Raw genomic sequence first — 12,620 nt, 5'->3', positions numbered from 1 at the left:
ATATAAATTATTATTAATAATAATAATAATAATAATAATAATAATAATAATAATAATATATATATAAAATAAAATAAAACACATATATATATATATATATATATATATATATATATATATATATATATAAAGAATAATATTAATAATAATTAAAAACACACATATATATATATATATATATATATATATCAGTTACATAGTTAGTCTGGAAAAAAGACACAAGTTCATCCAATCGAAGCAGGGAAAAAATAATAATAATAATAATAACAAAAATTCTAATAAAAAAATAAATAAATAAAAGAATAAAAAAATAAATGTGTATATCCATGTGTACAAATATACAGTACTGTGCAAAAGTTTTAGGCAGGTGAGAAAAAAATGCTGTAAATTAGGAATCCTTTCAGAATTAGAAGTGTTAATAGTTTATTTTTATCAATTAACAAAATGGAAGGTAAATGAACAGAAGAGAAATACAAATCAAATCATTATTTGGTGTGACCCCCCCTTTGCCTTCAAAATAGCATCAATTCTTCTAGGTAGACTTGCACACAGTTTTTGAAGGAACTCGGCAGGTAGGTTGTTCCAAACATCTTGGAGGACTAAGCACAGATCTTCTGCGGATGTCGGCTGTTCCCTCAAATCCTTCTCTTCATGTAATCTCAGACAGACTGCATGATGGTGAGATCAGGGCTCTGTGGAGGCCAAGCCATCACTTCCAGGACCCCGTGTTCTTTCCAATGAAGATAGATTTTAATGGCATTGGCTGTATGTTTGGGGTGGTTGTCCTGCTGCAGAATAAATTTGTGGCCAATGGCCTTGGTCTGGTTCATTATAACTACCTGGAGTCGACCGTATAACTTAGGCTGGTACGTGATCCTGCACTTCTGGGTCTGCCGCCGGAGGCCCACTCCTGCTGTGATTATACCCAGCGGGAGCTGATCTGCAGGTATTCAGCCTAAGGTCCATCCTGTTTCCACTGATCATCCTTGAAATGTTTCAACAACTTGATTGGAGTCCACCTGTGGTAACTTCAGTTGATTGGACATGATTTGGAAAGGCACACACCTGTCTATAGAAGGTCTCACAGGTAACAGTGCATGTCAGAGCACAAACCAAGCCATGAAGTCCAAGGAATTGTCTATAGACCTCAGAGATAGGATTGTATGGAGGCACAGATCGGGGGAAGGGTACAGAAACATTTCTGCAGCATTGAAGGTCTCAATGAGCACAGTGGCCTCCATCATCTGTAAATGGGAGAGGTTTGGAACCCCCAGGACTCTTCGAAGAACGGGCCGCCCGGCCAAACTGAGAGATCGGGGGAGAAGGGCCTCAGTCAGGGAGGTGACCAAGAACCAGATGGTCATTCTGACAGAACTCCAGTGTTTCTCTGTGGAGAGAGGAGAACCTTCCAGAAGAACAACCATCTCTGCAGCACTCCACCAATCAGACTTCTATGGGGGAGTGGCCAGACGGAAGCCACTCTTCAGTAAAAGGCACATGACAGCCCACCTGGAGTTTGCCAACAGGCACCTGAAGGACTCTCAGACCATGAGAAACAAAATTCTCTTGTCTGATGAAACAAAGATTGAACTCTTTGGCTTGAATGGCAAGCATCATGTCTGGAGGAAACCAGGCACCGCTCATCACCTGGCCAATACTATCCCTACTGTGAAGCATGGTGGTGGCAGCATCATGCTGTGTGGATGTTTTTCAGTGACAGGAATTGAGAGACTAGTCAGGATCGAGGGAAAGATGAATCCAGCAATGTACAGAGACATCCTTGATGAAAACCTGCTCCAGAGCGCTTTGGACCTCAGACTGGGGTGAAGGTTCATCTTCTAACAGGACAACGACCCTAAGCACACAGCCAAGATAACAAAGGAGTGGCTACGGGACAACTCTGTGAATGTCCGTGAGTGGCCCAGCCAGAGACCAGACTTGAACCCGATTGAACATCTCTGGGGAGATCTGAAAATGGCTGTGCACCGACACTCCCCATCCAACCTGATGGAGCTTGAGAGGTCCTGCAAAGAAGAATGGGAGGAAATACCCAAAAATAGGTGTGCCGAGCTTGTAGCATCATACTCAGGAAGACTTGAGGCTGTGATTGGTGCCAAAGGAGCTTCACCAAAGTATTGAGCAAAGGCTGTGATACTTATGTACATGGGAGGAGCATGTGATACTTATGTACACGGGAGGAGCCTGAGATACTTATGTATATGGGAGGAGCCTGTGATACTTATGTACATGGGAGGAGTCTGTAATACTTATGTACACGGGAGGAGCCTGTGATACTTATGTACATGGGAGGAGCCTGTGATACTTATGTACATGGGAGGAGCCTGTGATACTTATGTACATGGGAGGAGCCTGTGATACTTATGTACATGGGAGGAGCCTGTGATACGTATGTACATGGGAGGAGCCTGTGATACGTATGTACATGGGAGGAGCCTGTGATACTTATGTACATGGGATGAGCCTGTGATACTTATGTACATGGGAGGAGCCTGTGACACTTATGTACATGGGAGGAGCCTGTGATACTTATGTACATAGGAGGAGCCTGTGAGACATATGTACATGGGAGGAGCCTGTGATACTTATGTACATGGGAGGAGCCTGTGATACTTATGTACATGGGAGGAGCCTGTGATTCTTATGTACATGGGAGCAGCCTGTGATTCTTATGTACATGGGAGGAGCCTGTGATACTTATGTATATGGGAGGAGCCTGTGATACTTATGTATATGGGAAGAGTCTGAGATACTTGTGTACATGGGAGGAGCCTGTGATACTTATGTACATGGGAGGAGCCTGTGATACTTATGTACATGGGAGGAGCCCGATATACTTATGTACATGGGAGGAGCCCGTGATACTTATGTAAATGGGAGGAGCCTGTGATACTTATGTACATGGGAGGAGCCTGAGATACTTATGTACATGGGAGGAGCCTGTGATACTTATGTACATGGGAGGAGCCTGTGATACTTATGTACATGGGAGGAGCCTGTGATACTTATGTACATGGGAGGAGCCTGTGATACTTATGTACATGGGAGGAGCCTGTGATACTTATGTACATGGGAGGAGCCTGTGATACGTATGTACATGGGAGGCGCCTGTGATACTTATGTACATGGGAGGAGCCTGTGATACTTATGTACATGGGAGGAGCCTGTGATACTTATGTACATGGGATTTCTTTATTTTTTTAAAATTTGCAAAAGATTTCAAATAAACTTCTTTCATGTTGTCATTATGGGGGATTTTTTGTAGATTTTTGAGGAAAATAATAAATGTAATCCATTTTGGAATAAAGCTGTAACATAACAAAATGTGGAAAAAGTGAAGCGCTGTGAAATAAAAGGAAACCCCCAAATATTGGAGAGAAAAAAAAAAAAAAAACTACCCATAAAGGACCAGCGAGGAAATAGTTAAGATGCTGAAGATTCCCCGTCCTTCGCGTGGGACTCGCACTCATGGGGAGCCGGTTGGACAAATGATTCGGAAAACAGCGCTCTCTGAACTTTTGCCAGATCCGTCCCTCCCTGGTGACTCTGAATACAGAATGAGCTGCATGTTAGACCTGTCAATTCTCCGTAAGCAGTTTAGTATGCGCAGCGTTTGTGGTTCGGGAGAAATATAAAGGAAAGGGTCCATAGATTATTTATGCCGGGGGGGGGGGGGGGGGGGGGTCACTCCACGAAAAAAAAAAAAATCTTTTCAAGGCTATATAGCTTCAAACTTCACTTTTCATATTTCTGCAACCTTCATCCTGCGCAATTCTTATAGTACGGTTCAAATAATTCACGAAATTCCTTTCTTCACATACAGGGCTATAGTTAAAGCTGAACTCCGGGCAAAAACAACTTAAAATAATACAGACAAAACACATAGGGGAAGATCCACGTACCTGCGCATAATCTTCAGCCGGCGCAGCGTATCTAAGATACACTACGCCGCCGCAACTTATTTTTTTTATTTCGAATCCACAAAGAATTTGCGCCGGCGCCGGCGTAGTGTATCTCTGGCGGCGTAAGGGCGCGGAATTCAAATGGATGTAATGGGGGCGTGTTTTATGTCAATACGGCGTGACCCGACGTAAACAAAGTTTTTTTAACTGCGCATGCGCCGTCCGTGGGGGTATCCCAGTGCGCATGCTCGAAATTAACCCGGAAAAAGCCAATGCTTCCGACGGTGACGTCATTCTATGCAAATCCCTATTTGCGAACGACTTACGCAAACAACGTAAAAATTTCAAAATTATATTTTTATAATTTTTTTCCCACAAATAGAGCTTTCTTTTGGTGGTATTTGATCACCTCTGCCGTTTTTATGTTTTTTACTATATACAAAAAAAGACAGAAAATTTTGAAAAAAAAAACATTTTTTTTTTACTTTTTGTTATAATAATATCCCAATTTTTTTTTTTTTTAATTTTCCTCAGTTTAGGCCGATATGTATTCTTCTACATATTTTTTGTAAAAAAAAAAATCGCAATAAGCGTTTATTGATTGGTTTGCGCAAAAGTTATAGCGCCTACAAAATAGGGGATAGATTTATGATTTTTTTTTATTGTATTTTTTTTACTAGAAATGGCGGCGATCTGCGATATTGCGGCGGACATATCGGACACTTTTGACACTATTTTGGGACCATTTTGGGACCATTCACATTTACACGGCGAACAGTGCTAAAAAATGCATTGATTACTGCATAAATGTGACTGGCAGTGAAGGGGTTAACTCTACGGGTGAGGAAGGGGTTAAATGTGTAAACTGGGAGTGATTCTAACTGTGTGGGGGGAGGGGACTGACTGGGGGAGGTGACCGATGCTGTGTCCCTATGTACAAGAGACACAGCATCGGTCTCCTCTCTCCCTGACAGGACGTGGAACTCTGGGCCAGATTCACAAAAGAGATACGCTGGAGAATCTGCTGATACTCCGGCGTATTTTCAAATTTGCCGCGTTGTATCTTGATTTGTGATTCACAAACAAGATATGACGGCTTTTGGCTAAGATCCGACAGGCTTACGGCTTTGTACGCCTTCGGATCTTAGGCTGCAATACTTCGGCCGCCGCTGGGTGGAGTTCGCGTCGTTTTCCTGCGTCGGGTATGCGTTCGTTACGTCGTCGCTAGTAATTTTTTCCCGTCGCAAAGTTAAGCCTCGTTTTACATGGCTTAACTTTACACGAGCCATGTTAAAGTATGGCCGTCGTTCCCGCTTCGAATTTCGATTTTTTTTTTGCGTAAGACGTCCAGGAATACAAAAGTATGTTACGCAAGTTTGAAGTTTGAATCTGGCCCTCTTTGTTTACACACACACAGAGCTCCACGTCCCTGCTGTCGCCGCCGATCGCGGGAACCTGGCGGAAACCGCGGCCGCCAGGCACGCGCATCGGCTTCTCAGCGATGCACCGGGCAGTGTTTCCCCACTGCGAGCCCCCAGCGGCGCGCGCGCGCGCGGGGAATGTAAATGGCAGGACGTCCACCTGGCACTTGAGAGCCACGCTGTGGATGTCTTTCGTCTTTCGTCTATAGCGCGGGGAATGTAAATAGCAGGACCTCCACCCGCCAATTGAGAGCCACGCTGTGGACGTCTTTCGTCTATAGCGCGGGTCTCAAGTGGTTAATAAATAATAACAATCATCATCAATTCTATAATAAAAAGTACAATTTATTACTCGATAATATTATCATTCTTATTTCATTGAATGATAATTCAATAATAATAATAACAATAATAATATAATAATTCCTCTATATTAGAAAATAAATAAATAACAAACATCAACATAATAATAATAATAATAATAATAATAATAATAATAATAATAATAATAATAAGTCTGCTTTACATGTTTAATTTTTATCAGAGCTGCAGATCCCAGCATGCCTTGGCACATAAAATACTTATTTTTTTTTTGGGGGGGGGGGGGGGGGGGGGTTGGCACAAGCTGCCGGCAGCCAGATTAAGTCAATAAATGGTCAAGAACCTCCAATCCCAAAAGAATGCAAATTTGAGGTTTTCCTTAAATGCCAAACCTCATATTTCCAGCGCAAGCCGCAGGAGCCTCAGAAAAGGAGGCTGTGAGAAGAAGCAGAGGCCATAAATCCAGGCTGTTAAAAACCTATAATTTGGAGGTGTCCCGTTCAGTAAACGTCGCAGTTTTTTTTCCGCCCGTCCCATCCCACAGCTGGACGGGTTTAGCCGCCTGGCAAAGGTCTCAGCATCGCGTTTGTCCGCATCCCGCATGGGGGAACTGCAGACCCTCACCGATTGGCTACCATCCTCTATAAATGTTATTAAGTCTCGCCCCCACACCTCCAGAGTGCCAGCGGGCCTCGCTACAGCAAACACGACCAACGGGGACTGGACAGAGTCGGGATTATTCAGGGACGTTGTGTAGGAAACATCTCAGAGTGGATGACACTAAACAAAAAATGCAGCAGCTTGAAAAAAATCATGACTCTACATTTAAAGTAGATGTCGCCCCTGGAAGAGCGTATCTTTGTTCCGGCGTAGCGTATCCTATTTACGCTACGCTTCCGCAACTTAGACGTGCAAGTGTAGTGGCCCGGATTCAGAAAGAATTGCGCTCTATTTGCGGAGGCGCAGGGCAACGATTTTGCCCTGCGCCCCCGCAAATATTTTGCGCTGCCCTCGATTCAAGGAGCAGTAGCTCCGTAAATTGCGAGGGCGCGCCGGCAAAATTGCCCGGCGTAAGCGCGCGCATTGTAAATGATCCCGCCGGGGGCGGGAATCATTTAAATTAGGCGCGCTCCCGCGCCGAGCGTAGAGCGCATGCTCTGTCGGGAAACTTTTGCGACGTGCATTGCGGCAAATGACGTCATTTGCTTCAAAGTGAACGTGAATGGCGTCCAGCGCCATTCATGATTCACTTACGCAAACGACGTAAAATTAGAACGTCGCGACGCGGGAACGCCGGGTATAGTTTAGCATTGGCTGCCCCGGCTATTAGAAGGGGCAGCCTTACGCTAAACACGACGTACGGAAACGACGTAACTTGCGTACGCAGGGGGCGTGCAACATTGCGAATCGGTGTAAGTATGCAATTTGCATACTATACGCTGACCACAATGGGAACGCCCCCTAGCGGTCATCGCAAGAATGCAGCCTAAAATCTGCGTGGCATAAGAGCCTTATGCCACGCAGATTTTAGGCTGCAGTCGGCGTAACAAGTTCTCTGAATCAGGAGAACTCGTTACGCCGACGCAAGTCAGCAATTGCGCTGCGTAACTATGGTTACGCAGGCGCAATTGCTTACTGAATCTGGGCCAGTATTCTCAAAGCACTTGCTCCGTAAATTGCGGCGGCGTAGCGTAAATAGGCCGGCGTAAGCCCGCCTAATTCAAATGTGGAACAGTGTTTTATGTAAATGTTATGTGACCCGACGTGATTGACGTTTTTCACGAACGGCGCATGCGCCGTCCGTGGAATATCCCAGTGTGCATTGCTCCAAAGTACGCGGCAAGGACGTATTGGTTTCGACGTGAACGTAAATGACGTCCAGCCCCATTCACGGACGACTTCCGCAAATGACGTAAAATTTTCAAAATTCGACGCAGGAACGACGTCCATACTTAACATTGGTACGCCGCATGTACGCCTCATATAGCAGGGGTAACTTTACGCCGGGAAAAGCCTAACGTAAACGGCGTATCTGTACTGCATCGGCCGGGCGTACGTTTGTGAATTCCGCGTATCTAGCTGATTTACATATTTCTAGGCGTAAATCAGCGTACACGCCCCTAGCGGCCAGCGTAAATATGCAGTTAAGATCCGACGCGTAAGAGACTTACGCCGGTCGGATCTAATAGAAATCTATGCGTAACTGATTCTAAGAATCAGGCGCATAGATACGACGACTCAGACTCAGAGATACAACAGCGTATCTCCTTTGAGAATCTGGGCACCTGACTGCTAAAAACTGATATAAGCTTTAACATGGTAATATCATTTCAAAAGTAATTTTTAATCTTCTCCCGTCAAACATTACTGAGATGAGTGTGCTGCCTGGCTACAAACAATGGCCCAGATTCATGTAGAATTGCGTGATATTTGCGGGGGAGCAGGGCAACGATTTTGCCCTGCGCCCCCGCAAATATTTTGCGCTGCCCTCGATTCACGGAGCAGTAGCTCCGTGAATTGCGAGGGCGCACCGGCAAATTTGCCCGGCGTAAGCGCGCGCAAGTTAAATGATCCCGCGGGGGCGGGAATCATATAAATTAGGCGCGCTCCCGCGCTGAGCGTACAGCGCATGCTCCGTCGGGAAACTTTCCCGACGTGCATTGCGGCAAATGACGTCGCAAGGACGTCATTTGCTTCTAAGTGAACGCGAATGGCGTCCAGCGCCATTCACGTTTCACTTACGCAAACGCCGTGAAATTCAAATTTCACGGCGCGGGAAGGCCGGCTATACTTTAGCATCGGCTGCCCCTACTATTAGAAGGGGCAGCCTTTGCGCTAAAAGTAGCCGTACGGAAACTCCGTACCTGGCTTGCGCGGGGCTCGCGCAAGCTTGTGAATTAGTGGTAGTATGCAATTTGCATACTACACGCTGATACACAATGGGAGCGCCCCCTAGTGGCCCCCTCAAGAATGCAGCCTAAAATCTGCGAGGCATAAGAGCCTTATGCCGCGCAGATTTTAGCCTGCAGTCGGTGTAACGAGGTTCCTGAATCAGGAGCACTCGTTACACCGGAGCAAGTAAGCACTTGCGCTGCGTAACCTATGGTTGCGCGGGCGCAAGTGCTTCTTGAATCTGGGCCTATGATATAAACAAGGCCAAGGATAAATCCAAGGAAAGATCCAAGCTTACTCTCCTTTGGTGGACACCTTTTCATGTATTCAGGCTAAAAACGAGACTGCAGTCTCTAATGCTGGGAAACATCCACAATGCCCCCCCCCCCCATTCAAACACCATGGGGGTCTATATGTAAAACATTTGTTGGACCAGGGCCGTCTTTAAGGCAGGGCAAAAAGAGGAAGCTGCCCTGGGCCCTGTCATTGTTGTGGGGCCCAATGCAGCTGCCTCATTCATTGCCAACATTCCCAGTTTAAATTCCCTTGTCCCTTGAAGTTTTAGTCCTGTCCTGTGTCCTGATATTTCAGCGTGAAGTGCTGCTTCTAATGCTGCCCAGCTCTGCCCTATTGTTGTGTACAAATGACTCACCTGCAGACCCTGTGTTTACATGTAAATAACCGTCGTTCATATGAAAATAACGGGAGCATTTATATGTAAATAGCTGAGGCCGGCGGCATTCATATGTAAATAAAGGCGGCATTCATATGTATATCATGTCCCTCTGCAGTGAAGAGATGATGTGCGGTAACCTCTAGCAACCAATCAGTGAGCAGCATTACTGTACAGTAATCTCTAGCAACCAATCAACAAGAAGAAATCACGTGCTGTACCTCTAGCAACTAACCAGTGAGCTTTAAAGCGGAGCTCCGCTGAAAAAAAATATATTAAAAGCCAGCAGCTACTAATACTGCAGCTGCTGACTTTTAATATTAGGACACTTACCTGTCCTGGAGTCCAGCGCCGTCCGCAGCAGAGGATGAGCGATCGCTCGTCACTCTCCTGCCCCCCCCCCCCCCGCCACCTTGGATGAGGGAACCAGGAAGTGAAGCGCTCCGGCTTCACTGCCCAGTTCCCTACGGCGCATGCGCGAGTCACGCTGCGCCTGCCGATTGGCTCCCGCTGTGTACTGGGAGCTGAGTGTTCCCAGAACACAACAGGGGGGGGGGGGGTCGACGGGAGGTGACGTCATGCCCGCAGTCTGCCTGAGACTGTGGCCGGAAATGGGTGCAAATACCTGTCATTTTTTTTTTTTTGTATAAATGTAAAAGATTTTACGCCGTGAGAATCGTGATCTTCATTCTAAGCAAAAAAATCGCGATTCTCATTTTGGCCAGAATCGTGCAGCTCTACCTCACCAGCACCCATCAATGCAGCCTCACCAGCGCCCATCAATGCAGGCTACCAGTGCCCATCAAATGCAGCTTCACCAGCGCCCATCAATGCAGGCTACCAGTGCCCATCAAATGCAGCTTCACCAGCGCCCATCAATGCAGGCTACCAGTGCCCATCAAATGCAGCTTCACCAGTGCCCATCAAATGCAGCTTCACCAGTGCCCATCAAATGCAGCCTCACCAGCGCCCATCAATGAATGTTTGCTTGCTTCCATTCATTCGGGAGTCAGGACACAAACACAGTTCTCCGCCACCGCTGAGCCTCTGACACAATGTGCGAACGAAGCGGCGGCTGCCTGCTGATGCTGAGACTTAGTGGCTTGCTGCCGAGAGAAGAGAGTAGAAACACCAGTGGCTGGGCACCCAAGGCAGCAGAGTGCCCTAGGCAGCTGCCTAGTTTGCCTAGTGGGGGCACCGGCCCTGCATGTAAGTATTGGATTGGAGGCAATATTTATATGGACAGACAGATCCTCAGATTAAAAAAGCACCTCATCCCATTGGTAATGTGTATAGATAGAGGGGAATTGGGTACCTGAGGACCCTGGGACTATTATACGGTGCAGATAAATTGAGCACAATTTATCTGCACCGTATAATAGTCCCAGGGTCCTCAGGTACCCAATTCCCCTCTATCTATACATATTGGATTGGAGGGGGAATTGGGGGGAAAAGAGGATTTGTACTGGAAGGGATATTTGGGGAGGGGGGCAATCTGTGCTGGGAAGGGAAGAGGATTTTGTTGAGAGGAGGGATTGGGGTGGACTTGCTTATTCTATTAGCTAGATTCAGAAAGACTTAGGCTGGCGTATCAGTAGATACGCCAGCCTAAGTCTGAATCTGCGCCGACGCTAATTTAAGCGTATTCTGGTAACCAGATACGCTTAAATTAGGCTCAGGTACGAGCGGCGTAAGTGTCTTACACCGTCGTATCCTAAAGTGTACTTTTTAGGCTAGGTGGCGCTTCCATTGCGGTCGGCCTAGAATATGTAAATGAGTAGATACGCCGATTCACGAACGTACGCTTGCCCGACGCAGTAAAGATACGCCGTTTACGTAAGGCATTTTCAGGCGTAAAGTTATTCCATCAAATAGCTGGAATAGTAATGTTAAGTATGGCCGTCGTTCCCGCGTCGAAATTTGAAAATTTTACGTCGTTTGCGTAAGTCGTCCGTGAATAGGGCTAGACGTAATTTACGTTCACGTTGAAACCAATACGACCGTGCGGCGTACTTTGCCGCAATGCACACTGGGATATGTACACAGACGGCGCATGCGCCGTTCGTAAAATACGTTAATCACGTCAGGTCACCCCCCCCCATTAACATAAAACACGCCCCCTCAGCCGAATTTGAATTAGCCGCTCTTACGCCGGCCCGATTTACGCTACGCCGCCGTAACTTAGCAGGTAAGTACTTTGTGAATCATGTACTTGCCTCGCTAACTTACGGCGGCGTAGTGTAAACACGATACACTACGCCGCGGCAAAGTTAGGGCGGTCTTTGTGAATCTAGCTATATGACTGCACTGACCAATATTCAGTTACAAATCAACATTTCAAATTGAAGAGGACACTATAATTGGAGGAGGACTAACCTGAATTACAAAGGCTGCCAAATCTTCTTTCAACTGTCCATCGACCAGGAAGCCCTTGTTCACGTCATCTGAAGCAACGAATGAAAAGCGATCCGGTTTCGCCAGGCCACCATAGTGGCGGTAGGACAGGAAGAGGTTGTTGACGTCAACTTGGGTGAATTGGTTGTCCTGCAGGACGCGGTCGCCCAGGTATAGCTGCCCATACTGGGGGTACACCATAATTTTGTAATGCAGTTTCTCCAGCGGGCTGTCGGGGTCTGTTAGTTGTAGATGATTGGACGAGATGACCATCGTTCCACCTTCGGTTATCTGGAGACCTTTATTATTCAGTAGGGTTGGTGGTACACGGTCAGTACGCTTGGTGAGAAATTCCAGTGACCCATCTCTTGCCTTTAATCCGTTGCTCACAGTGAAACTATACAAAAGAAAAAAACATAAATGCTTGAAATGCCAAATAATGGCCAATTAACCTACCGGCATGACCTGGGAGTGTGGTAAGTACAAGCAAGCTCAGGGAGAGCATACAAACTCCATGCATATAGTGTCATGATTGGAATTGGAACCAGTGACCCTACTGCTGCAAGGCCACCAAGCCACTTTAGGTCAATAAGCCTTCCAGCCCAGGGCCGGCCCTATGATGGGACCGGGTGGTACCATGGGTACCAGGCAGCACTTTTAGGGGGGCAGCATACTGATGCCCACCAGCCCGTTCCGCCAGCTCCGCTACCCAAATAAAATTGATGTTCTTTTTTTTCCCCACAAATAGAGCTTTCTTTTGGTGATATTTGATATTTTTTGTGCTATAAATATATATATTTTAACTTTTTGCTATAATAAATATCCCCAAAATTTAGAAAAATAAACCATTTTCTTCAGTTTAGGCCAACATGTATTCTTCTACATATTTTTGGTACCAAAAAAACCCCACAATTAGCGTACATTGATTAGTTTGCGCAAAAGACATTGTGGCTGCTGGCAATTCACAGATCCCTTTATACTCCTGGATACATGTATAGA

At 46.1% G+C, this 12,620-nt stretch overlaps 1 protein-coding gene across 1 annotated transcript in view; it reads right to left on the bottom strand.

Annotated features, from left to right (window-relative positions):
- The window catches only part of LOC120946085 (FRAS1-related extracellular matrix protein 1-like), a 208,926-nt gene that overhangs the window by 49,665 nt on the left and 146,641 nt on the right, over positions 1 to 12,620 (bottom strand). The window contains exon 25 of the mRNA XM_040360818.1: positions 11,604 to 12,018. Within this exon, the coding sequence (XP_040216752.1) occupies positions 11,604 to 12,018 (415 nt within the window). The remainder of the gene's footprint in view (positions 1 to 11,603; positions 12,019 to 12,620) is intronic.

Source organism: Rana temporaria, chromosome 7 (assembly GCF_905171775.1).
Source record: "Rana temporaria chromosome 7, aRanTem1.1, whole genome shotgun sequence".
In the NCBI taxonomy this organism is placed as follows: Eukaryota; Metazoa; Chordata; class Amphibia; order Anura; family Ranidae; genus Rana; species Rana temporaria.
This window is presented reverse-complemented; position numbering and strand designations above follow the sequence as displayed.